This window comes from Zosterops lateralis, assembly GCF_965231275.1.
Source record: "Zosterops lateralis genome assembly, chromosome: 16".
NCBI lineage: Eukaryota > Metazoa > Chordata > Aves > Passeriformes > Zosteropidae > Zosterops > Zosterops lateralis.
The window spans coordinates 8,161,124-8,186,510 of record NC_139776.1 but is presented as its reverse complement, the minus strand read 5'-3'; the positions used below and the strand labels follow the sequence as shown (position 1 = coordinate 8,186,510).

The following is a 25,387-nucleotide window of genomic DNA, read 5'->3' as shown; positions in this document are numbered from 1 at the left end:
AACTGAGCTCTCAGCGCCACAAAGCTCCCGCGGGCCTGGGCAGGCGCTGTGAGAAAAATCACGAGTGCTCTCAGCGCGCAGGCGCCGGTGATGGTTGCGCATGCTCCGAGCCCGCCCGCCGTGCGGCCCGGCTCCCTCCGGCGCTCCGTACGATGCCGCCCCTCGCCCCGCGGCGGGGTCAGGGCGCGGGCGGCCATCTTGTGGTGGCGGCCCCGGCGGGTTGTTGTCGGTGAGGCCGCGCCGCGCCCCCCCCGCGGGCGGAGCAGCCCCGGCCCCATGTCCTCCTTCTCGGAGTCGGCGCTGGAGAAGAAGCTGTCGGAGCTGAGCAACTCCCAGCAGAGCGTGCAGACGCTCTCGCTGTGGCTCATCCACCACCGCAAGCACGCCGGGCCCATCGTCGCCGTGTGGCACCGGGAGCTCCGCAAAGGTGCGCGGGGGGTTTGTCCGGGGGGGGCCGCTCCGGCAGCCCCTGCCCCGAGGTACCGGGGCCGCCCGCGGAGCTGCCAGGGAGCGCGGCCGGTTCCTCCTCCGGAGCTCCGCGGGCCGGCACCGGGAGAAGTTGGTGCTGCGGGAGTTTGTGGGAGCCTGGGCGCTGTTTACCGGCTGTTGTTGTTGTTTACTAAACTTTGGGGGAACACCACGTGTGAGGAGTGTATTCCGGTAATACCGGCGGCGGTTTTGGGAGGGCAGAGGACGGAGGCACAGCCAAGTGTGGGTTGAGAGAAGGAGGATGCTCAGATCTGGTTTGGGTGTAAAACAAGAGCTGTACGAATTAAGTTCTCCTGGCTGTGCTCAGGCGAATTTGGAAGCGCTCTGGCTGTCTGGCCCCGTTTTTAAATTTTGGGTTTGGATTCGTACAACTTACCCATTATAGAATTAGTGAGAGGAGATAAGCATAGAAAAAGCAGAAGTCTATAAAGACTATAAAGATTTTAAGGACTCTATAAAAGTAGAAGTCTGTAAAACTCTTCGGTGCTATCATCCAGAAACATTTTGTGCGTGTTTTTCTTGCAGATTAACTAAAGGTAATTTCCTAGATGGCTTCATCCTGAAGTTAAGGGAAGACTGATAGTGGAGGGAGTCCCTGCCGATGGCAGGGGGTAGGAACGAGGTGATCTTTAGGGTCCCTTCCAGCCCAGCCCATTCTGAGGTTCTGTGTGGGTACCCTGTCCCCAGGTGCAGCTCTGACAGCAGCCACTGTCACCCTTCCCCTGCGGGCACCAGCCCTGTGAGCCCCTCGGAGGAGCTGGGGCATCTTCTATGTCATTGCTAGGTTTTGCCATTTGTAGTTTATTTATGAATTTTTGGAAGATCTGCATTTGCTCTGTTGTGGAAATGGGCACCTTTGTTTTCTGCCTTTTGTGTGTTCGTGGTTGTTTTGCTTGGGGGAATGGCAAAACTCCCCAGTTCTGGCCATATTGAAATAGAAATTGGTGGTGGCAAAATAGAAAAATTTAAACTCTATTGAAGAAATTTGATGTTTGGAAAATTTTTTGAATCTTCACAATGGCTTTCTCCGATAGTTTCACTCAGTTCTGAGTTATGCTGTTTTATTCAAATATTTTTTCCTGAAGTTAATTAATAAAAAATAAACTAATTGTTTTATTAATTTGCTGGTGGGTTAGAGCAGCTTGCTTTAATTGTGTTTAAAATTTATTGACTTTTCAGAGTTAAAGTGTCACTGTGCACCAAAAGCATTAAACTCATGTTTGTCTTATGAATTAATTAAAAAAGAGCAGAAGTGAGGACATTGGGAACTACTTGACTTGAAAGCCCTTGATTTCCTTTGGTAACATGGAAATGTTTTGAACTTTGTTTTTAGACTGCAAAGCTGTAAACAACTTTGAAAGCCCTGTTAATAATTCCAGGTGAAAGAAGTGAGAAATAAATTCAAACTCTTCTTTTGTTTTTTCCTTTTCTCTTTTCTTTTTTTCCCTTCCTCAGCAAAATCGAGTAGGAAGCTTACTTTCCTGTATTTAGCCAACGATGTCATCCAGAACAGTAAGAGGAAAGGTCCTGAATTTACCAGGGAATTTGAATCTGTTCTTGTGGATGCATTTTCTCACGTTGCCAGGTATGTTGCTGTATTTCAGCTTTCCTCTCTAGGGATTTGCATTCTTGTTATTCAAAGCTAATTCAGTTGGATTTTGTTGTTTTTTTAAGTCTAGAGGGGTTTGTACCCTCTCTGTAGCAGAGATTGGATCCTGACTGCTTTGTGCTCGGGGACCGTTTAGTGTGAATGGGTGACTTTGTGTGTGAACCAGTCCTTCACAGCTTCACATGTTTGTTCTCTATGTGCTGCTCCTCTGGACTTTATTTCAATTGTTACCTAAAGGTCTGGCAGACCTGTTTATGGGCAGTGGAATTGAACAGTTGGTTGTGTTTATTAAAGCCACATAATGAATGGCTCTGCCCCATTGTCAAAAGACTTTAAAAGAGCTGATGTTTTGGGTCACTGGATTCTCAGCAGCCTCCTGGTTTGCACAGTTTCTTTGTGTGATACCTGATCAGTAATATCCTTGCTGAAGGAAGGAAGAATTTCATAGTTAAAGGGGAAGAAGTGATGCAGCCAGCACCTTATCAAAAATGCACTGTTGTTTAGTTAAGGTTGTGTCTAAACGACATAATAAGTCCTGTTATCTCAGCTAAACAACATTAATGCTCTGGGTGTTTGTCTGTTCTGGAGAGATGTCTGACTGTCAGAGCACACTCTGAGTGCATTTAAGTGCCTAATGATCCAATCAACCTGCTTTTAATTGCAATGCTATTGACTGAAACAACTGTTTAAAGTTAATACTCAGAATTGTAAACTTGTCAGCTTCAGGGTGTTTTATAAACTCTTATTGCAAATTCTGAGTGATAGCAAGTTTCTTCTTTCACAACTTTTCTGCCCTTACTTTGGGGTGGGAATGATGAGCTGCTTCCAGGCAATCTTTAGGTCAAATAAAGGGGAAAATTGGCCATGAGTGTGTTTTGCACAGTTTGTCTCAGACAATATGAGCAAGATTCTCTCCAAATGTTCACATACTGCAATGGGTGCAGCTGTCAGTTTGGAAGATGCTCTCTGAAAACATAAGGAGTGTTGATCAGCTGAACTGTAATGATTTCCTAATCTTTGAGCAGAGAAGCAGACGAGGGCTGCAAGAAGCCCTTGGAACGATTGCTGAACATCTGGCAGGAGAGGAGCGTGTATGGCAGCGAGTTCATCCAGCAGCTCAAACTGTCTATGGAAGATTCCAACAGCCCCCAAACAAAAGGTAAATGCTTATTGCTTGTCGTGTGTGTTTTGTTTTAAAATTGGTGCATGTTTCACTGGAAATACTGTGAGAAGTTGAGCTCTGGGCATGTTTAGTTGAGTTGTTGCCAGGGCTAGACATGGAGATTATTCAGGACTGTGTTGAGAAGTCTGATTTTCATTAAACCCTCCATTCTGGTTTGCAGGTGTGCCTTGGGGCTGGCAGTGAGCTTAACTGGTTGTGATGTCTGGTGCTGCTTGTGCAGATACAGTGCTCCAGGGCTGCCTTTGGGGTGAAAGCAAGTTAATCCTGCATCATGTTGTGTCCACCTCAAGTCAACTGTCCCACTCTGCATCTCTGAGACTGCTCAGCTGGGTTATTAGAGTGTCTTATTCAGTACTGTTAGTGCTTTTATTATCATATTAATTGTTTTCTTTGCCGTAGTTACTGTATTTTATTATGATGCAGCAAGGAGTTTTGAATAATTGAAGTCTGGAATATATGCCCCAGAAACTTGTCTGAAATCTTTTTTTCTTACACCAGCTGATGTAATTTGGAGAAAACTCTAACTTTGCATAATTTAGTATCATTAGAACATCGCAGGTGTAACCTTATTATTGCATGAGACCTTTGAGAAACTGAGCATAAGCTTGTGTTTACTGTGCTTTGATTTACTGCTTTGGCAGATCTTGCCTTTTCTATAGCACTTGGAGGTGTTTCACTGGTAGTGCTCCAGTGGAAAGAGGGGAGCAGTGGGTTGCCTAAACTATGGAAGGTGAGGGTCATTAAAAATCAAGAGTGTTCTGGTCAAGGGAATATTTGTCCACCTTAAGCTGAGGGAAGTGGTTGCTCCATTCCTGGAAGTGTTCAAATCCAGGTTGGATGGGCCCTGAGCAGGCTGGTCTTGTGGCAGGTGTTCCTGCCCATGGCAGGGGAGTTGGAGTGAGATGGTCTTTAAGATCCCTTCTGTTAGGCCATTCTGTGATTCTGTGAGGTGTCAGTGTCTTCAAGTGAGCTGGAATGACATTGCTGCTCTGGTCTTTTTTTTTTTTTTTCTATTTCCCACAGAATTCTGATGGTGTGAGAGGGGTGGTTTGGTCATTAGTAAAAGGCTCTTATGCCGTTCTTAGGTGGTGAAAACAAGGTCTGATTGAGTTGGTATTTAATGTAGAATTAATACATAGATATGAGCGTAAATAAGATCTGCATATGAAGACATTTCTGGCTGTAGCTTTGTGCTTTTTCACACTGCTTGGGGCAGAACTGCTGGATGAATGCTTTAGCAGCTCACACCAGTGTCCTTCCACCTGCCCCTCATTGAGCTATACCTTTTGAAAGATGACTTTTGCAATTTTTTCCCCAAATGTTGTGAGCCAATGCCCTGACCAAAGGGGTTGTCCCATCTGTATGGAGACAGAGGGAGTCTGTGCTCTGAGAGGTGAAGGTGAACAGTCTCTCCATAAACTGGCTCATGTTGGGGTTCCTCTTGTCTGGGTGCAGTGAATGAGGCACCTGTGTGTTATCAAAGGCCAGAATTTACACTCCTGATAACCCTGACCTGATTAACTGAGGATTTGAAACTTTAATTTGGTGTACCTGGGTAAGTGTTTCACAAGTGTTTAAATTTGAATCTAAAGGCACTGATAATTGATGTCATGTGTTATTTCCTGGTCATTTGGCAACCAGCTGTGGCTCATAGTCCTTTCCCTTTGGCTGATGGCATCAACCACTTCTGCTACTGTTATCTTCTCAACTTAAAAAACGTTTGTACAAAATCAAACTTCCTAAGAGTAACAGATCTTTGTCTGTGGGAAGGAATATAAAGCCTTCAAGAACTGCTGTGTGCACAGCTTCACTTGGCAAGAAACTTAGTTTTTGCCTGGGTAATTAGAGATATTAATGTAGTATCTTTTATTTGAGCGAAAGTTCAGGCCTTTTCATGAGTGTGCATGTTACTGCCTTGTCAATTCATGGTCAAAAAGAAATTTGAAACATTCAGCAGAGTTACCCTGTGGGTCTTTTCCTTGCTTTGACTGGCATGTGTATAAATTAGCTTCTTGATGGTAAGAGCTGGTTTCACCTGGGGGTTTTATGGATTTCTGAGATAAATTGGTGTTTGAGTTTCTGGTGAGTTGCAGAAGGCTTTTTTGTGGTCACTGTATTACATTTTCAAACAGGTGAACATAAGCAAGATGGAGATTAAGGTGTCCTGGTTTACAGATAGAACAGTTGTTGTAAATGTGGAATACCATAGTCCAGTGTTCCTCCAAAGCCATTCTGGCTTTCTGGGTTTGTGGAGTCCCAAGGTAGGCACAGCCGAGAAATAGGCAATGTTTCTGTCTGTAGATTGGTGCAAGCTGTGCTGTTAAAATGTTGGAGCTCCTTAAGGGCACCTGGTGCTGTTGATAACAGCTGGTGCTGTGATAACAACTATTCTTTTCTTCAGCCTGAGGTATGGCAACAGGTCAGTGCAGGTAATTCTCTGTTATTTCTCATACTGCAGTGTCTTAAATTCCTGTGCTGGTGGGTGCTTCTCTCTGTTAGGGATGGCTCTGCTTGTCTTGAGAGCACCACGTAGAGTTGTGAGACTTGCCAAAATGCAGTGGAGTCCTGTATCAGTCTTTAAAGCTCATCAGTGAGTGTTTCAGTGGTACAGTTTGTTTCTTATGAGTAGCAAGGCCTTGGGTAATGCAGAGCAATTCAGTTGTCTGCACACGCTGAGTTCCTGCTGTGGAGCAGAGCTGATTTCCCTTCCGAGAGACAGAGGGGTAAGAGAACCAGCCCTTTCTAAGCATTGTATTCCCTGGTTTGACTGCTCAGTGGTGCAGCTGACTACCAGATTTTAGTCTTTCGGATTCCTTAAGGAGATATGCATATGCATGGAAATGAGCTTTTGAATATTGATACATTGTTTTATCTCTAAATGTATTCATTAAGCTTGCATTTGCTTTCTCATTAATCTCATTTTTATTAGAATGTTTCTTTTCACGAGCGATAGGGAAGAGAAAAACCACCCATTTTTCTCAAAGACTGGAAAAACTAGGTCTTAAAGGTTTGATGTGAAACCCTTCAGGCAATACAACCGATATAGCTGATGTGTTTTCTTTTTGTTGTCTTTGTAACAAGCAGTTGAAGAAGGTCCTTGAATGTGCTGTGATGTAGGAGTGTGTCACTCTTAACACAGAACTGAGCTGCTCCCTGACTGCTTTCATTGTGTTTATGTTGCAAATTTTGGCACAGAAATTCAGACCTGTATAAAATTACGGAAAAGAATAGAGAGGAGAGCAGGCAGGGAGGCTTGTGAGGGTAGCTGAAATAAAAGCACCTGGACACAGGGCTGGGTATGGTTTTGGAGCAGCTCAACTCCAATTGTGCTCACCCTCGGAGAGGCTGCCAACAAATACATATTGTAATGAGAACTTAAGGAACCACAAATAATCTATTCCCCAAGAGAGAAGGGTTTGGAACCAATTGGAGGGAGTGCTGGCTCATTAGAAGCCTGTTTACCTCTGAACAGGCATCAAAAGCTGAGATAAAAAAGAGCACCTGAGCTGGGGAAATCCCTCAGGTGTCCAAGGGACAGGAAAAGTTGATAGTTGTCAGCAAGGCCTTTGACACTGTAACCTTCCTCAAGCCAGCTGAGATGGTTTGTAGTGTACAAGTTGGTGCAGAAATACTTTTGCTGCTGTTTGTGGGCTCTGCAACAGCAAGGTAACAACATCCTGGAGTGTCACTGCAAAGCTGTTAGGAGGGCAGTTATCTGTCGTTTTGGAGAAATGGAAAGTGCTTTGCCCTTCAGAGGCTTTTAGGGAGTAGTTCAGTTTCTGTCGAGAGCAGAGCAAAGCAGGAGAGCTGACTTCTTTGGGGGGGTCTCTGTCTTCTTTATGTCCGTGTCAAGGTGGGCTCTTGATTTTCATGGAAGAAGCTGTCTGTATTCTACAAGGATATCTTGATTGTTTAGGATATGTGTTACATTCTGATCAGTTGTGGATTTTCTCAGTGCCTGTTTTCCCCTTCTCTGGCTGCATTTGACATGCTTTTCTGCTAGTGTAGACTGCAATGGTTAAATTACTCCTGGCTGGAGATTTTGTAAGTTACCCAAGCAGGGTGTATTATAATCTGTGCTGTGCTTCTGTTCCCTTTCAGGGGTCCTTTTGCTCCATATGCTCTTGGGTTTGCAAATAAGTGTAGGGCTTTTTTTCTATTTTTGATGAAATTGAGGCGGTGTTTCTAGAATTCTCCAGTGACTGGTGCTTAGGTTTGCAGGTGCTCAGCACCACCAGCTTCAGAGCTGTTCCTGTAAGACTCACTTGGCCTTGTTCAGATGGAATATTCAATGAATTCTGAATCCTCTGTGTCAGAGTGGTGAGCAAGTGTAATGCTGTGTCTTGTGGTAGACCAGTTGGCAACACAGCAGGAATAACTCTTCAGCAATTTGAATCCCAGCTCTCAATTTAATTTCACTTGTGAGATCGCTGTGGTCATGCATTCTTCTGTTGGTTGGCTCGTGTTTATCCTCTGTTGGTTAATTATTTTATGATAAGTACATACAAGTGATAAATACTGATGACCTGTTGTGTTGGGCTGGGTAATTTTAAATGCTCTCTTTGGCCACTTTATCATCTGCTCATCTCCTGTTCAACCCAGCTCGTGTTTCTCTCAGATCTCAGTGGGCAGCAGCTGTTTTCCTTGTTGATCTGGGGCCTCACTGGCTTGTCAGTCAGATAGTCAAGCACTCATACATAAAACAATTAGCTATCCTTTTTCTAGCCTAGGTAGCTTTGTTCTATCGAACATCAACAATTGCTTTGGATTAGGATAGATTTTGTATGCTGTTTTGCCTTCCATTGAGTGAGACTGTTCTCTGACAGATGTTTGTGTCTGCCTTGAGAGGGTCATTCTGCTCTTTCCCCAACGAGCAGGATGTAACAGCTCCTCTGATTTCTTTCCATTAGAATGAAGTTTTTTCCTCTGTCCCACCTGACAAGGCAGGCAAACCTCGGCTTTAAGGGCAGACCTTTCTGTTTGGCTCCTCAGAATGGGACAGTCTGGTTTTGTTTTAAATTGAGAAATCCTGGATTTTCCTTTGAATCAAAGTATATACAGAGTCTGTTCTTGAACTCCATGATTATCTTGGCAAGACTTGATTCCAATGAATCAAGTTCTTAAGCCTGTCCAAAAATTTCTTACAAATTACCCCGTATCTTATTATCTTTGGTGGCAAGTCTGAAAAATGATCTACCTTCTTTTGAAAGTTCTTTGGCTGGATCAAAGGCTTCATTAAGATTTCTGACTCATTTAAATAAACTGTCTCTTCCCTTTCAAGCTAATCTTTGCCATGCTGAGGTTCATTTAACCAATGCTATCTTGCTTTATGACATCCGTGTTTCTCAAGTGTTGCAGGTAACCTGCTTGGAGATCAGTTCATGCTTTGCCCATTGCTGTTGTTGCTGTCACAGCTTGGAGCTGTAGTTTCACAGAACTGTCTTGATGTTTTGTGATGAAAGAGTGGAAAGTTAAATAACCAGCAATTACTGCGTTGATTGTGGGGCCACAGTGAGCATATAGTTGGTGCAGAAAGGCAACTTGAAATTCTTCTGTCCTTGTGTACCTTCACATCAGTGCTCCATTTCTACTGGTAGAAATCCTCACCTGAACACTCCAGTGTTAGCCAGAGCATCTGAGCAGGGTTGAAATCTCTCATTTATTGACAAATAGCACATTTATTTGCTTTTCCTACTTTCATTGTAGGAGAGACAAGCACATATGAAGTCCACGCTGCTTGTGTATCCTCAGGCTGGCATGTACAGAGATACATGGAGGGAAAAAATCAATCTTTTATTACTGTTTTGCATTTGAGTGTTTGGAATATGATGCCAACATTGAAGTCCAGTTGTGGTCATTCCCTAGAGGGATTAATCATCAGAGCATCCATCTGGTGTATTTCTTTGAAGTAGAGATAGTTAAGGTGGGCAGATCTAGCATCCAAATGAGTTGTTTCTATGTCTTCAGTTGCAGAGGAGAAGAAGTCTTTAAAGCGAACTTTTCAGCAAATACAAGAGGAAGAAGATGATGATTACCCTGGGAGCTACTCACCCCAAGACCCCAGTGCTGGGCCACTGCTGGTATGTGGAATGGGTTGAGCCTGGGAGGAGCTCTGGAAGCCATGGGGCCACCTCCCCTGTGCCACTGCCACCTCCCCTGTGCCACTGCCACCTCCCCCGTGTCACAGCCACAAGGTGGAGCTGACAACAAGTGAAATGGGTTTAGTGGCGAGATGCAATTTGGGGTTGAGAAGTCCATGTGAAATGCAACAGATTCCTTTTTCCTACTGCAATAGTGTGTCACTTCTCAGCAATTCCAGGCAGTCTAACCCAAGGTCTGAGTAGTGCTGCCAGGATCGAATCTCAAAGGACTGCTAGAAAAACAGGCCATATTTTAAATTCTGTTAAAAATTAATGTGTAACCTCTAAAACATAAAGCTGTGAACAGTTAATACACAATTTTCTTTTGTAGGCCATATCTTTCTGTAAGTTACTAAAATGCACAACATTTGTTATGTTTATATGGAGCTGGTAGGATAACCAGCACTGAAGACTTTAGAGGCTCCATGTTACTGGTGTGGAAATATTTGGAATGAAATAGAAAATCATTGCGGCCATTTGAGGCTGCAGAATGAACATATGTTAACCCAGAATCTATTTGAAGGGGATAAAAAATTACACCATCCATCTGGTAAACTGTAAACATTGGAAAATAAAAATAAATAACAGTTGTCAAGGAAATAAGTGAAAATTTTGTTGTTACTTTTACCTCCAGATGCCTTGCAGCTTATGGTTTCATTTGATTATAAACATTGTCACTGTTGGAAATCATTTGCAGTTTGCAAGGAAGTAGTAAACATTAGGTAATGGACCTCTTTGTTTTTCAGATTAAGAAAATATTTATTTAGAATTTGTTAGTGTTTTCATTAGCTTTCAGACTATTGAACTGTAGTTTAAAAATCAGTGCTTGTTTATGGGCCTAGTGTTCTGTTTCAAAAACCTCCCCTGCTTCAGGATTTTTAAAACAAAAAAGCAACACTTTGTTCTTCTTGTTCAGGGAGTTTCTCTGTTTAAATATTTTTGAACAAGAAGGAAACAGAACATGTCAGGGATGGTCCTCCTAGAGCTATCTTCATCCATGTCCTTTTAAAGTTTGGATGCATTTTGAATGAATTAATTCAAATGGACACATCTTTTCTCAGTGCTGGCTGAGAGATGAACTGAGGGCACACTGAGAAGCCCAGTTCAGTTGCAGAAAACTGTGTGCTTTGCAAGGACAGCCACAAAGTTTTCTTTATAGAAAGAGCTTTTTTCATCATTGGAGTTTATAGTCAGTAACAAGTTACAGAATTCTAAACCTTGTCATGACGGAAATCTAATACAATTTTGTTTGGACAGATGGAAATTTGGTGTTGGGTGTTTTTGCTCTGTCAGAATGCAGCTGTGGAACGGAACAAAAAGGTGCCTGTACACCTAAGAGACTGTCAGAGATGCTTGGGTGGAAGATTCAATTCCAGCTTGAGGCAGCACACAGGGCTGGTGGTTTTCTCAGACTGGTGTGGTCATGTCCTTCTGAGCTATGTTGTAAATGATCACTTTTCATAATTGGACTGAGAAATTTCCCACTGCAGAGTCTTGAAAAGGATGGCTCTGCTGTAATTATGCAGGAGGAGCTAAACACTGGGATTAGTGTAAACTCAATGAATGCTTCTTGTGTTAGGTTTAAAAATTACTTTAATAAAATATTCCCCAAATGGTGCCTTTCAGAGGTGGGTGAGCTCCTCTGCAGTGACCACATCCCTGGATGTGGTTAAGGTTACCTGGTTTTCCTCTTGGCTCATTTGTAGACTGAGGATTTGATCAAAGCCCTACAAGACCTGGAAAATGCAGCGTCAGGAGATGCGACAGTGCGGCAAAAAATTGCTTCCCTGCCTCAGGAAGTTCAAGATGTTTCATTACTGGAGAAAATTACAGGTATGAGATTGGAAGATGAATGAACGTGGGTCCAAAGAATAACTTAGAAATCAAAGTGTGGGGTTTTTTTAATAATCACAGTGTTTGGTGGAGTGAATTCCTGCTTTTGTGTCCTTGCTTTGTAGCTCCGGGGTAATTAACAGATAGCAATCCTGTGAAGTAACACTGAGGATTAAACTTACATAGCTGCTTCCATTTTTTGGCTTGGACTGAAGTTTTTTTACTTTGACAGCATCATCGACGTTTTGCAAGAACATGAAGGAAATTGGGCCAGAGTTCTCAAGTGGATGTGTTTGCTTTTGAACATCTCAACTGTTAAGATATCTTGACGTTTTATCAGGCTGTGCTGAATATATACATAGTCCTTGATTGATATATTTTTGAGTTCCACCAGACTGCTGAATACACACGTACTCCTTGATTGTTATGGGAAAGGCAAATTGCTACCCCCATTAATCTGTCAGTCTTTGTTTAAATTAACTTTTGCAATTACATTTGAAAAGTAATTTTAATAGAAGCATTTAGAGGTTGAACTGATTTGACTCTTGTTCCTGGAGATAGTTTTAATTTAGAACTCATTATGAATTATCACTTATTTTGCCTTTCATAATATATTCTTACAGTGTCCAACTGGACTGTGTGCAATTCTTAGATTTGTGTCAACACATTTGAAATTATTCCTATATAAGAGGAATTAACAAGTGCACACTGTGTTTAAATGTAGAAACCACCTGATTTGTTTACCTGAAGGTACTTCCTAGCATTTTAATTAACCTGTTCATAGAGGCTTACTATTGATAGATTTATATCCCCACTTTCACTAATGTCTCTGCAAGGATGAAATGCAGTCAGTTATGTCAGTGTCTAAAATACAGCCCACAAAGGGTGTACATCCTATTTCCTCTATATCCCCGTCATAACAGCCCTTATTTTCCTGTCAAGCCAGAAGCATATTTATGAACAAGATGTTACTGTGCCTGCGGCTCGCGAATCGCAGCCCTTCTGTCAACCATTGGGAAGTTTTAAACTTTTGTCCTCTAAATCACCCGATGCTTTTGCACGCAGACAAAGAGGCTGCGGAGCGGCTGTCGAAGACGGTGGACGAGGCGTGTCTGCTGCTGGCAGAGTACAACGGGCGGCTGGCGGCCGAGCTGGAGGACCGGCGCCAGCTGGCCAGGATGCTCATCGAGTACACCCAGAACCAGAAGGATGTGCTCACGGAGAAGGAGAAGAAGCTGGAGGTGAGCGCCTGTTACTGGGGCTGGCAGAACAATTCGCTCACCAAACGCTCATCCTGGATTCCTCGTCTCTATGGGTTTCTCCCGAGGGAGATGGTTCCGGGTGTTACCTTTACATGATTCCAGGTCTTACCTTTACATTTGATTCCGGGTGTTATCTTTACTTTTGGTTCTAGGTTATCTAGGTTCTAGTTGACTTTATATCTGGAGTAAAATGGGTAGGAAAGCAGTGTCATATCTAGAGAGTGCAGATTTGTTCTGATGTTCAGTCTAGATGTTTCAATGCACCTGGAAAGCCCAGAGGTCTATACTACTTAAAGAAAAACAGACTTGCCTAACACCTTATTTTGTTATGACATGCCCTTTAAAAAAAAAAAAAACCTCCCTTTGCCATAATTAGCTGAGGGTTTTTTATACTGCTTGGGTTTTTTGTTATTTTCCTGATGGTTAGGTGTCCTTCCTCTGCCTCCTGAGCCCCCCTTATTTAGAGGAAGCAGTTTAAGCCAGATTTTCTGCTCTCCAGCCTTTGACAGCCACTTACCCACAGCTTCTGTGGTGTAGTGTAAATGGGGCTGGTAGTGAAAGACAATGATTTGTTTCCTGTGCAACTCCTTTGAACAGGGAGGGCAGGACCCTCAAACACCCTGGGGCTGAGCTGAGACCCCCCCCCCTGCTCAGCCCAGCATTCCAGGCTGTGAAGCCAGCTGTTTACAGCTGTTGATCCAAAACGTGCCTTTTCCATGGAAGTTCTTTCTGCAGCCCGGTGTGGGACTAGCGAGGAGTTTAATTAATGACTGTGGTTGTATGTCACTCTGCCATCTGCTAAACTGCCCCTTGGCGGCACATTAAGGGCTTCTCTGCACCACGTGCTGGTGATGAGCAGCTGCTGCGGGTGGGATGGGAGGGGATGTGGAGGACAGAATCTCCTGGAAGGAGACTGAGCTGCAGCAATTGCAGCCTCTGTTTACTCTCATGGCAAACCTCGTCCTCTCCTCTGACAGCTCGGCAACATTGTTCCCAGATAAAATTCATTTTGAGTGTTTTCTTTGCCTGTGTTTATATTGGAGCTTCTCAATGCCTTGTGACTGAATTTCTTGAAGCATAGCATCAGTCTTATGACTTAGTCAGAAAAAACACTTTTAGACATGGATACAGATGATGTCATGTAACCAAATCTTATTTGGCAACTAATTTATTTTCTGTGGAAGTCTTGGGTCAAGTTTTGGGGTTTTTTCTTGCTTAAAGAAGGACACCTGTGTGTATGCAAAAAAAATACATAAATGATAGATATACTGCTGTTTGCAGTAAATAGGTAGCAAAATGCTGCACACTAATATTTCAAAAGGCCCAAAACAATTCAGAATTTTCAGTCAGTCTGAGACTGTGAAACTGAGAAATCCATAATGACAACATTAAATTAAAATTTCTAATGTGTTAGCTGAAATGTTGTGACAATCGTGGAAGTTTTTTGTTTGGAAAATGTCCTTTTGGTAAAGAATGTTACTTGAAAATTGTAACTCTGGCAGAGGCAGAAATGTAGCCCTGAAAATGAAGTGTTTTGCTGGCTGAGTTGCTTTGTTAATGATAGTAATCCTGCTGATGGCAATGGGACAGGCTGCTTGCTCACTGTTACGGTAAACAGAGTTCTTCATTACATTGGAAAATAAAGAATGATCCTATTTAAATATTAGGATCTTATTAAATATCTGTTTAGGTTGGCATCTTTGTCATTCTGCCAGACAAGGTGGCCTCAGTGCTGTAGCAGTCTAAACGGAGTTGCAGGAAATGCCACTCCAGCAGTGAACATGAGGCACAATTGATATTCGTGTCAGCTCTCAAACCTCAGTGAGGGATGTTGCCTGATTACAGCGTTCCATTGTTCTGCCCTTGTAGAGGGTTAATAAACAGTGGAAGATGCTGGTTACAGATAAGGCAGGCCAGATCTGCTTATCAGTTTTGTTTGAGTCTTTGATGTTCTCACAGTATTGATAAGCCTGGATTTTTCTTTGTAGTGCTAATAAGCATTTTACTAGAAGGATCTGAAACTTGTGCCAATTAAAAATGTATTAAAAAACCAAAACACTTACTCAGGCAAGGTCTGAAATGAGAAAATAACTTAAAACAATCGAATTTTACATACCTATTCATTGTAGGCTTTGCTCTCTTGAGGTATCTTTTCCAGAATCTTTGGTACTTTGAGTTTTTCCTCTTGTGCTGTAAGTTTCCTGAGTTAGATGAGAGGGTGTGTTTGGATACAGGATGGATTGTTTACTTCACCATCCTCATCTAGCCAAGGCTGTTGGTTGGGGAGAGGAGCTTCTGACAGAAATAAAAGGGCTGTATTTCAAGAGATGGAAATACCTAATTTGGAATTTATTCTGAATGTTTTTTGTATTTTATTTACTCACAAAGTCTTTCACTGCGATAGCAATGAAAGAAGCTAATCTGTGTCTTTCTGAAAAGCAACTTCTGTGGTCTAAAGAGCTGCAGTTGTTTACTAATCCAGTTAACGCTGTCCCTCATGAAATGGCAAATTTTCAAAACATGCATAAACTCAGTGGTTTTGTGTCTTGTGGGCTAATGCTCAGACTACTCTGCATGTCAAACCCCTGTGACACAGCTCTTGTCATCAGTTGCAGTAAGGCTGTTTAACTGAGGGACCCTGCTGAGGAACATGGCTTTGGAAAGGAATTACACATCAGCATGGATACACCTGGCATGAGTAAGGATTGAAACGGTGGAGGGTGAAGAAGCACTGGTGATTTGAAAGGAGGAAGCTGGAACAGAGCCTGAAGATCATAGTATGTGGACAAACTCTGGTTTTAGGGTAGCAGTGGAAAAAAATCAAAGTGTTATAATTAGGATTCTTTTATCCTGGGAGTGATATTGTGGTATTTTGACTGTAGTATAAGAGCACTTAAGAAGGTAGATTTTCTTTAATTCTATCAGTCAGTAAAATCAGCTGGCCCCAAACTGATACTAAAGAGCCTATAACAAGGCATTTATTTTCAAAGGTAAGTATTCCTCATGTTAACTTCCTGAAAGGTGTGGAGGATACTGTCATTCAACAGCTGAACTCTGAATTTCTTTTAAAATGGTGCTTCATCTTGCTCAGCAGTTGTGGGCTTGATACTGCAGCTGCTGTTTGATCTTCTATGGCTGGGATAGATCAGAGGTGGCCTGGACATTCACAATAGGAGATGACAGGAAATAAAATCCACTTTCAGACAGGCGTAGAACCAGGAGCTGTTGTTTCCATAAGAATGAGATGTGTCCTTGTATCTCACAGTAGTATTGAATTTCCAATGGAAGTTTCCTGATTAGTGTTATTTTTGGCCATTGCTGCCCCATTACAATTACTGAGCACAATCAGCTGGGGAGGTTTTTTGTCCTCCAGCACCTGAGCCTGCAGAACTTCAAGGAGAATTGCCTTTTGAAGTTGGAGCACTCTTCTGGAATGCATGGCAGGCAAGGAGAAAAAATCCAGGAAAACGGTTTGTGTGAAATAGAAATGTAGTGAGGAGAAAATCCCTTGTTGGTGTACCAGGCAACTGTAAAATGAAGTCAAATAAACAGGTGATATGGGAAGAACCAAGGAAAAGTAGTGCAAGGAAATGGCAGATTGTGTAGAAGCTTCATGGGTACCTGAAATAACTACTGACAGTAGGAAACCTAGAGTGAGTGGAGGGTGAGGAGAGTGTTTTAATGTGATGGGGAGAAGAGGCAGAAAAAATAGAAAGTTGTGCATTCAGAATTTTTGGTTTGATGTGCAGTCAGTGAAGGCAATTTTTCCACGTGTGTGGTGTTGGTGGAAGGTGACATGAGGAGCACTGTAGCATAGGCCATGTGTATGGAGCAGTGTATGCACTTAAATAAGTGTGTGTTTACATGTCTGCAGCTATAAATCTAAAGAATATACTGTATTTAAGATCCAGTTTAGGAGAAATATCCTGACTCTTGGCTGCAACTGAAAAATTGTCACTTAGAGTCCTGCTGAGAGCTCTGGGGGTTTTTAGATGTTTGTGGGTTTTAATATTCATGGCTTCAAGGCACCTTTAATAAGGTGTTAATGCTGTGCCCACACAAATTTGCAAACCCTCTTTGATAATGCATCTCTGAGGAATGAAGTGCATTCTCACTTGAGGTTTTCTGGACTGCCCAGCACTACACATTTTCTTGAAATACAATTTAGTTCAGTGGGTTAATAGGCAATTTATTGCTGTGCTGCTTCCACTGCCTGGGTCTCTGTAGTGTGTCACTGTTGGCACAGCTTTGTGGCTGCTGCTTCCCTCAGACAGGAATTCTTTCTTCCCTCAGACAGGGTTGTGTGGTATATTCATTTCAGTGGTTTAGACAGTGAAATAGGAGATTAAGTTTTAGGGTTCCTGCCAGAAAAGAAAATTGTCAGTATTTGATATGTGTGAAGTAGCAGGAGCAGCATTGGGAAGGAGCAGCAGAGTGGGGTCGGCTCTGTGACTGTGGCAGGGGAGATCCTGAGCTTGGAGCACCCAGACAGTGTTAGATCTGGGTCTGTAGGACCAAAGTGGTGACTAACAGGGCAAGAAATGCCAGGCTGTGCACCAGTTCTGCCAGCTGTGAGCCACTGGTGCCTCTGAGTGTGGGATAAGAGCACAGGCTGCTCTGTGGGGCTGGGAGCTGACACCTGCAGGGAATGTGGGTCTGTTGGGCCATGTATGGCTCGAGGCAACAGCTGTGTTTCTTTGCACAATGCAATGATATAATTCCTTCACTTTGTAGGTGCTTGTAGGTATTTACAATTACAGTAGTGCTGCAAATAGAATAATACCAAACAATAAAAGCGAATAAAAATAATACAATATTAACATACAATGTTTTTATGCATTTTGTTGAAGTGAATGAGTGTATGTCCACTCTCTTGCTTAACTAGAAAGCGTTAAGATGCTTGGAGAGGTGAATATGTAGCTCTTGGCTTGTGCCCTGGATGTTGATTTTTGTGGTGAGCATCAAATGCACCCCCCTCAATGTTTATTTCTGGAAGGGTATTTGGCAAACAAAATGATGACTTGTGTCCATCATACAGTGGCAGCAGCCTGGGCTTTTTCTGATAGCTTTTGAACATGGCAGAGGTTGAGAAGCAGCTGGAGAAATGCTCTGTGGAGGCTTTTACTGCTGCCTTTTCTGTTGTCCTAAACAAAGAGGAGAGCAAGGAAACGAGTTATGGTTTTGAGAGCGTTTAATTCTGCCACGAGCAGAAACACCATCTCTGCTGAAGTGTGATGAATGATGCTGCAGAAGAAAGAAGCCTTGTCAAATTTAAAAGGGCAAGACTGAACAAATTTAAGGTCTGGAAATGAACTGAAGACTCTGTAAGGAAATACATCATTCAAGGTCTGATTGCTGGACTGCATCTTTCAGATAAAAGCTCAGATTTGCTGGTTTAGTGCTGCTGCTGAATGAGGAAAGCTGGCTTCACCCTGGCATTTGGTTTCACTTTGCTTTTGAGGAGAGTTCTGATGCAATGAGCTTGTGGAATGGCAGAAGTTTTCCTTTCTCTTCTTTTTCTAGTTACTATGTTTTAGAATTGTTTTACATAGGTTTAGTGGCAAGGAGCAGAGGCTAAGGAGTATCTAACCAACCTGCTGCAGTACTGTGATGTATTTAATGTTTTTAAAGCAAGGCTTTACCTGAACATACAATCACATGGCTGTCAGACCTCTCTCTTCAGTTCATACTCTCCAAATTTCTGCTGAGCCTCTGATGCATTTTTCCCCTGGCTTGTGGTCTTCTGCTTTCCTGCAGCTGGCTCAAGCTGCATCACATCAAAACTGCGCCTGTCCGGCTGCTCTTTCTATTCACTTTCCAAATTCTCATTAATGCTTAGCTAGATGTTTTTTTCAGTAGATGCAATTGCTGTGATGACTTACAGCATGTTCCTGCTCGACCCTGCACAGGAGAGGACGTGTCCAGTGCACACTCCGAGCCAAAATAAGCTGAAATCTGTGCTGTGGAACACAACAAGGTGAACCAGGCCACACAGCGGTGTGCTCAGGATGAATTTCCTGTCATGTTGATGACAGTCAGTTCTATAATGTTCAAGCATGGCTGCTTTGGAATGAAACACTCTGTCAGCTTCATTCAGCAGTAGTTAATTCTGATTTTGCATTTGTGCATTTGTTTCAAGGACTGAGTATCTAATTCTCTTGGCCACTGAGGATGTAGAACGCCACACACTGAAAGGAAATGTTGATTAGCAAAAGCGTCCATGTGGCTCAGTGCCAGTTTTTTCCTCCATCATCCTGAAACTCCTGCTCACAGCAGAGATCTCATTATTTTGTCTAAAAAAAAGCAAATAGCATCCAAATACTATTAATCTTAATATAAGCCTACAGAGCAGTGAGACAATTAGGGTACAGAGTACAAACGAAGGCCTCAGAAAGCAGTAGCTTCTTTTAACTGGACTTTGTGTTGTTCAGCTTCATGGAATGGAAGGATCTCGTGAAAAATCTGCAAGGTGCAGTTTCCAGACATGTCATGGGCTGCATGAAAAACATGGTTTCCCATAAAACCTGCTTCCAGAGTCCTGTGTTGCAGAATATGGCCAGAACTTGTGGAAAAAGCAAAGCCCTCAAGCTGGGAGGGGGTTCTGTGTCTCTGCTGCTGTGTATTCTTGAGGGGAGCAGCCAGCATTCCCTGTCCCAGCTCTGGCTGATGGTCTTGCCACTGCTTGACAGCTCTGCCAGGATCCAGCATAGCATCTCAGGCCCAGAGGGATGGAGAGGGTTTAAGCATGGAGCAGACAGTTTTCTGCCATGCTCTGTGATGTGTATCCAATCTGTCCAGTAAGTATTCATCTATTCTAGGAAATCTTGGTTTCTGGATTACTCTTTGTTTCCATTCCTGAATTTAGTGATGTTTTCTGAGCCAGTTTTTAGTGGTTTGGGGGCTGTTGCTGCCTTTTCCTCATGAGAATTTTTTCTCTTATTTTTTCAGTTTGTTTTTTAACAGATGGAATTTAGGCTTTGGCGTTGACTAGATAATGCTTGCATTTACTTATTAGTAAGGTGGAATTACTTAAAATTGAAAGGAATATGGTTCTCAAGGTGACTTGATGGTTTGGTTTTGTTTTTTTTTTGTCATCATATGCATACAAAATTCTCTCTCCAAATTGGTGGGATATTTCTGGTAACTCAGTGTTCCGTGTAGCCTGCAATGTAGAGTGCCCTGAAAATAAGGACATGCTGAGAGCAATATTTTCCTAAACACTTGAAACTGTTAACTGTGAATCTGGGAAGCAGGTTGGTGCTGTTAATATGCAAAAGAATTGCTCCTAAGTCTGTATGTTTGCCAACAGCAGTGTGGTTTGGACACATCTTGGTGGTTCTTCATTTGTCAGTGGGCTGTCAGGCAAGGCACTGGCAAGATTCTCCCTCCCCTAAGTAGCTCTATTGGGGAAGGAATGCTGTTTGCATCTAATATAACTCTAATGGTCACGCAAATCATCCTTAGCTTGAACGCCATCACATTCCAGTCCTGACTGTCTGTGAGAAGTGGTGGATCCTGGTAATCCCATCAGTTTTGTCCTGAAAATGGCAGGACATTAGTCTTTCTATGGAGGTTGTACCTGGTTTTACGTAATTGTTTTATGTGGATCCATAATTGGATCCATAAATGCATAATTGTTTTGTGTGGATCTTGGCAATTCATGCCATATTTGAAGTGTTTTCTTGACTTATGCCTGGAATTTGCAACTTTTCATCTTCACTGCCCATTTATCAGACCTGGAGGACTTGGCTAGCTGCCTTGCCCTTCTCTTTTTTTGTTCCTATCTTTACTGGGAATTACTACAGAAAAAAGAAACACCTGCTGATACTCACTCTTGACAGTTTGGCATTCCCGAGGAGGAAGTGCTGCTCATTATTTCCTGGCTTGATATTCATCACTCCCTGACAATGGCCTGATTTATGGATTTTTAAATATTTTTAAGATGGTCTTCTGTGGATCTCCAAGTCTAGCCTCTTCCACCTTTTCTCTGCCAGCATTTGGAGTACAAGAGCTATTCCTGCTGTCTCTGTCGTGTGCAGGAGCTGGTGTGTCGCTGTCTCCTGCCTCCAGCACTGGGGATGTGCCAGCCCTGAGCTGAGCACTCCGGGCACTCTCTCCCTTTCCCCAGGGCTGGCTCCCACATTCTTTTGGAGACTAATCCCAAGTGTTGGAATGCTGTGCCTCGATGGCATCCCTCTTTATCTGCTTCTGCTCTCTATTAATGCTAAAGAATCTGGGTTTGTTTTTGTTCTCTGTCTTCGTCTCACGACTCTCGACTTGTTTCTGCCTTTAAGAATTCCCAAAAGAGGGATTAGGGATGTGGGAGTATTCTTTTTTTGGTCCCGATTCTCTGTCTTTCATTAAAACAAGACAAATCCAAACAAAATTAATGTGTGCATCTCGAGGTTTTTGGTGACTTTTTTTTTTTTTGTTGTTGTTGTTGTTGTTGTTGTTACTGTTCTCTAGGCATGAGAGCAGCACCCTGCAGTTCATGGATCTGGGAGGGCTTTGTTTGGACTTGATTATTTCACTGTATATCCTGTGTATGTTAACAGAAGTGTTTGGTTATATTAACTCACTGAGCCCCATAAAGGATTTAAGTTTGAAATAGGCTGTTAAAAGACATTCCTGCCTGGTGCTGGCAGGAGGTTTATGGGATAGACTTACGTAGCCATTGCAGGGGTATCGGGAGTTGCGATTGATGGCTGCTCTCACTGTTCTAATTCAAAATAATGAAACACAGAGAGTGTAAACTCCTTGCTTGTAACCCTACAGGAACTGCTGTGCTTTGATGTTTGGAGAAGGTGAAGAGAATTTCCATCACTGAGAAGGTTAGAAAGTCTGGATTAAAGTTGTAAACTCTTCAGAAAGATGTTTTGATTAAACATGTGCCTAGTTTCATTTGATCTTCAGAGATATAAACTTCTGTTCTCTTTGCCAAGCAATTAAGAAATGAAAAGTAAATTGATATTCTAGCTGGCTGTGTGGCAGTCTGTTCTGTGTATGGTTTTTTTTCTTAAGCTCATTGTTTCCTGCATTCTGGGGGTGCCATGAAAAGTAGGCCACATGTAGTTGAGTAAAGACTGGCACACTAAAAAAAACCCATTACATGCTACTGGAGTTTTATTCCTTCAATTGCTGTCTTCTGTGACTGTTATGTTGAATGTATAGAACCACAAAACTTTGAAAATTGCATAAACAGTCTTTAATTAATCTTCTGTATTGGATAACTTGGATGTGTGCTGGGCTGCTCTTAAGTGCTGTCACCAGATCTGACCAAGGTACAGTTCTTTCTTTCTTCCATTTTCAGGGTCCAAACTCCTCTCTCTCCTCATTATGAACACAAGTTGTTGGTGTCTGAGACCTGGGGGAATTTCTGTACATGGACAGGGATTTCTTACTGCACTTTTACTACTCAATCCAGACCTCATTTGTGGAAAAAACACTTGCAAGTTTCCTCTTTGGAGATTTTTAGCTTGCTTTTTTTTTTTCCCCTCTGTAATAAAATCCTGAACATTTTAGTGTCTGCATCCAGTGTGGATGTGGCTTTCCCTGGTTTACATTCAAGTGGTCCTACACCTTTCCATGGTGTCCCTGCCATGCCAGTCTCATGGCACAGCTGCTGGGGTTGTAATGTGGGCTCATAAAGGAGGTCCTGTTTGACAACCAAAACTTGGGTTTGATTTAATGACTTGAAAGGGGAAATTGGATTAATTAAGTGTTCAAAACTGATGAAGTTTGAAAGCAGTGAGCATTTTGGCAGCATAGCAATATCTGTGGTGTGCCTCAGCCTGTGGCTTCTGGCTGTGGAGGGTGTCAGAGGAACATTCTGGCAGCAGCTGGGAGTCAGTCAGTATTTGGGGAAGAACACAGGAATAAAGCAACTCTTTCAAATGCTCTATCAGGCCCCAGTGTGTGCTGGTTTGGGGATGTTTTACATGTAAAACCAGTAAGCAGGGCAGGGTTATTAGTTTAGGGATGCCAGAGCCTGTGGGCAGGCTGTGAATTTGGGGCAGATGGCAGGGTCTGCAGTCATGCCAGGAATTGCTCAGAGCACCAGGGCCTGGCCACCTTCTGTGAGTCCTCACCTGGAAGATACTCCTGGCTTAACTAACAGCACAGTTAATTAACCTGTGCTTAATCTTTGTTCTCTTGTCTCTTTCCCTCAGGAATATAAACAGAAGCTTGCTCGGGTAACCCAAGTGCGCAAGGAGCTGAAATCTCACATCCAGAGCCTTCCAGACCTGTCACTGCTGCCCAATGTCACAGGAGGTCTGGCACCTCTGCCATCTGCTGGGGACCTGTTTTCAACAGACTAGACCAAAACGTGTGCCCCAGTATTCATTATTACCAGCAGAAGAAAGAAGATTCTGGTGTTGGCTGGAAGTCCGGTCTTCCAAGATCTGCAGTAGGAAGGAACTTGCAGACCCTGCTTTGAACCTCTTGGCTGCTCATACTCACCCTCTCTGGGTACACTGGCTCACGTGAGGGGAGGAAGAGGAGTGAGTTTTGTGAGCTCTAAAGGGAGTGGAGGTGGTCTGTTTAGGCAAACTTCTCTCATCTTTTCCTGTACTCTTTAGTTGCTGTTTGCTCTTAGCACTTGTTACCCCACAAAGATCACGAATCATGTACACACATACCTGGGAAGCTTCCAGGGGAAGGTTGACCATGCAGCATCTTCCCTCTCTACAAATATTGTATTATTTTTGAATAAGTCTCATCTGTTTTAGCTGGGTTTATGAGCCCCATCTCTGGGAGCAGTGGAATGGCTCGTGGGCCTCGTAGGGATGTGTGTTCATGCTGGTCCTGTGCCAGGACAGCATCAGGGGAAGGCACCTGCTCAGCAATGGTACAGGGAAAGATTCTTCCTAAACCTGCAGTTCCTCATAATGCTGTGGCCTGATGTGAAGGCAGTTCTCATTTGGCATGGATGTAAATTGAAGGCACAGGCAATAAAAATAAGCAGCTTTTCTTTGTGAATTAGAGGTAGACTCATAAGTTACACTGTGCTGAGCAAAGCAGAACTGGATGTTACCTAAGTGGGAGTGGAAGTAAATTTTGTTCTAGCTACCTTAGATTTATACCACATTTTTCCTCTTCATTATATGAAATTAGATCGTTATGGAAGGTTTGATGTAATGACCTGAGAGGCTGGAATGGTGTGGGGCAGCTGCTGGTGTCCCTGTGACAGGCACTGTTAGGTCTGCTCTCAGGATGGTTACACTGAAAATACAATGATATAAACTCTCTCCATAGCTTTAGTGAAGTTGTCTGATGCACAGAAGTTAAATGTGGTATAAATATTTATTTATATAGAAAATAGACCCATATATATGCATATATCCTGTATGCACATGTACCCTGTCCATGCATGTAGATATTAGAAGGATGTACTTAATTTTGTGTCACAGATTGTGAGTTGATTTTTATAATCAGGAAAAGTGTAAAAAACAAAAAAGGTAAATTTAAAAAGCTCTTAATTCCATTATGTTGCTGGCTAGTGTTTTAGCTGCCAGGGGTGTAGTTACATTTCAGTTTGTGTGTTAGGTGTGACAAGCTGGACTCCGATCACTGAACCATTCCAATTTGGATACAATTCTGTTTAAATTTAGCACCTCTCACTATAAAACAGGTTCTGTTTCTGGAGACACTTGATCTGGTGACACAGGTTTTGTAAGACAGAGGCTAAAGTGAGCTGAGATGCTCTCTCTCTGTGCCTCCCTGTGTTCTTGAGCTGGTGTCAAAGCCAGGAGAAGAAAATGCAGAAATGCAAAGCTCGTTCTGCTCCGCATTAATTTATTTTGCAGGCTGTTCAATAGCCCGGTCAGCATCAGTTACAGCAAACAACAACACAGCATCTTTTGATCATTCAGTTGTTCAGAAGCTCCCGTCCTTTTCCTACTGACACTTCCTTTTGTCCTTTTTTAACGCTCCTTGCACCCTCACTGCCCAGCCAACAGATGTTTTTTTCTCTTTAGTTTACAGGAATTTTTCCAGTGGCAGAACTGTACGTTCTGCCCTGAGTCACTTTGACTGTGCAGCCTTTTATGGTCCAGACTTTAGATTAAGCACTGTACATTCTCTCTGCTTTTGCCAAAAATGAAAAACAAACAAACAAAAAAGCCCCAACACCAAACTTCAAGAACCCAAACCAAAAGACTCTTTTCCATCCTGATTCAGCTCACAGCGTTACCCGAGGCTGTTAAACCAAGTTATTTTGAGCATTGATTGAATGTGTATCCATTATAGGAAAAACCTGATGTAGACAAATGTGTTGGCATCTCACGTTTGTGTTTTGGGCAGATCTGTGAGAGAGTTGTCTGTCTGTTTTTTTTATTTTTTAATTGAAATGTTTTGATGATTTTTTTTTTCCGAATATCTGCGTGTGTTTTATTTTGCTTAATTTAAATGAAGTCTTGTGGTTTTTAATTTTATTTGTTTTACTTTTTGGGCAAAGGGCATCTGGTGAACTGGGTGACATTTTCTGAAAGTTAAACAGATTTCCCCACAGTGTGTCTTTTTTAACAAAAGCTTAAATCTGTATATTAATTGACTTAGGAATTAATTTAGACATATAGGCTGCCATTTGACAGCAGTATATTCTGAAATGTCTCATAGATATCTATTTTTGAATAAAGAGGGTGTCATTGAACAGTAGTGTCCGTCCTTCTTTCCTCAATGCTCTGGCCCCCTGTGGGTTTTGTTTGGGTTTTTTACCCTTCTAAAGCCCAGGCTGTGACTTGGGGAGATTCTTGTGTCAGTTTTCCATGCAGAGTGGAAATGGATTTCTGTAGGACATGTCAGTTGCTACAATGGGAAAATACATGTTAAAGCCAAAACTGAAATGAGAGGGAGGTGCCTCCCTGCATGA

General features: G+C 42.7%; 1 protein-coding gene across 2 annotated transcripts; it reads left to right on the top strand.

Moving 5' to 3' along the window:
- The first annotated feature begins 171 nt into the window (after positions 1 to 171).
- Positions 172 to 25,168, top strand: RPRD1B (regulation of nuclear pre-mRNA domain containing 1B). 2 transcript variants are annotated; one of them, XM_083873130.1, is made up of 8 exons: positions 172 to 427; positions 1,945 to 2,074; positions 3,124 to 3,257; positions 9,249 to 9,361; positions 11,128 to 11,254; positions 12,320 to 12,495; positions 21,292 to 21,347; positions 22,686 to 22,813. In XM_083873130.1, exons 1-7 carry the CDS (start codon positions 277 to 279, stop codon positions 21,322 to 21,324), a joined length of 864 nt encoding a protein of 287 aa, XP_083729256.1. In that variant the 5' UTR covers positions 172 to 276; the 3' UTR covers positions 21,325 to 21,347; positions 22,686 to 22,813. The 2 variants fall into 2 exon arrangements, with proteins under 2 accessions (XP_083729256.1, XP_083729255.1); XM_083873129.1 differs by lacking the exon at positions 21,292 to 21,347 and having other exon boundaries at positions 174 to 427; positions 22,686 to 25,168.
- Positions 25,169 to 25,387: the final 219 nt, after the last annotated feature.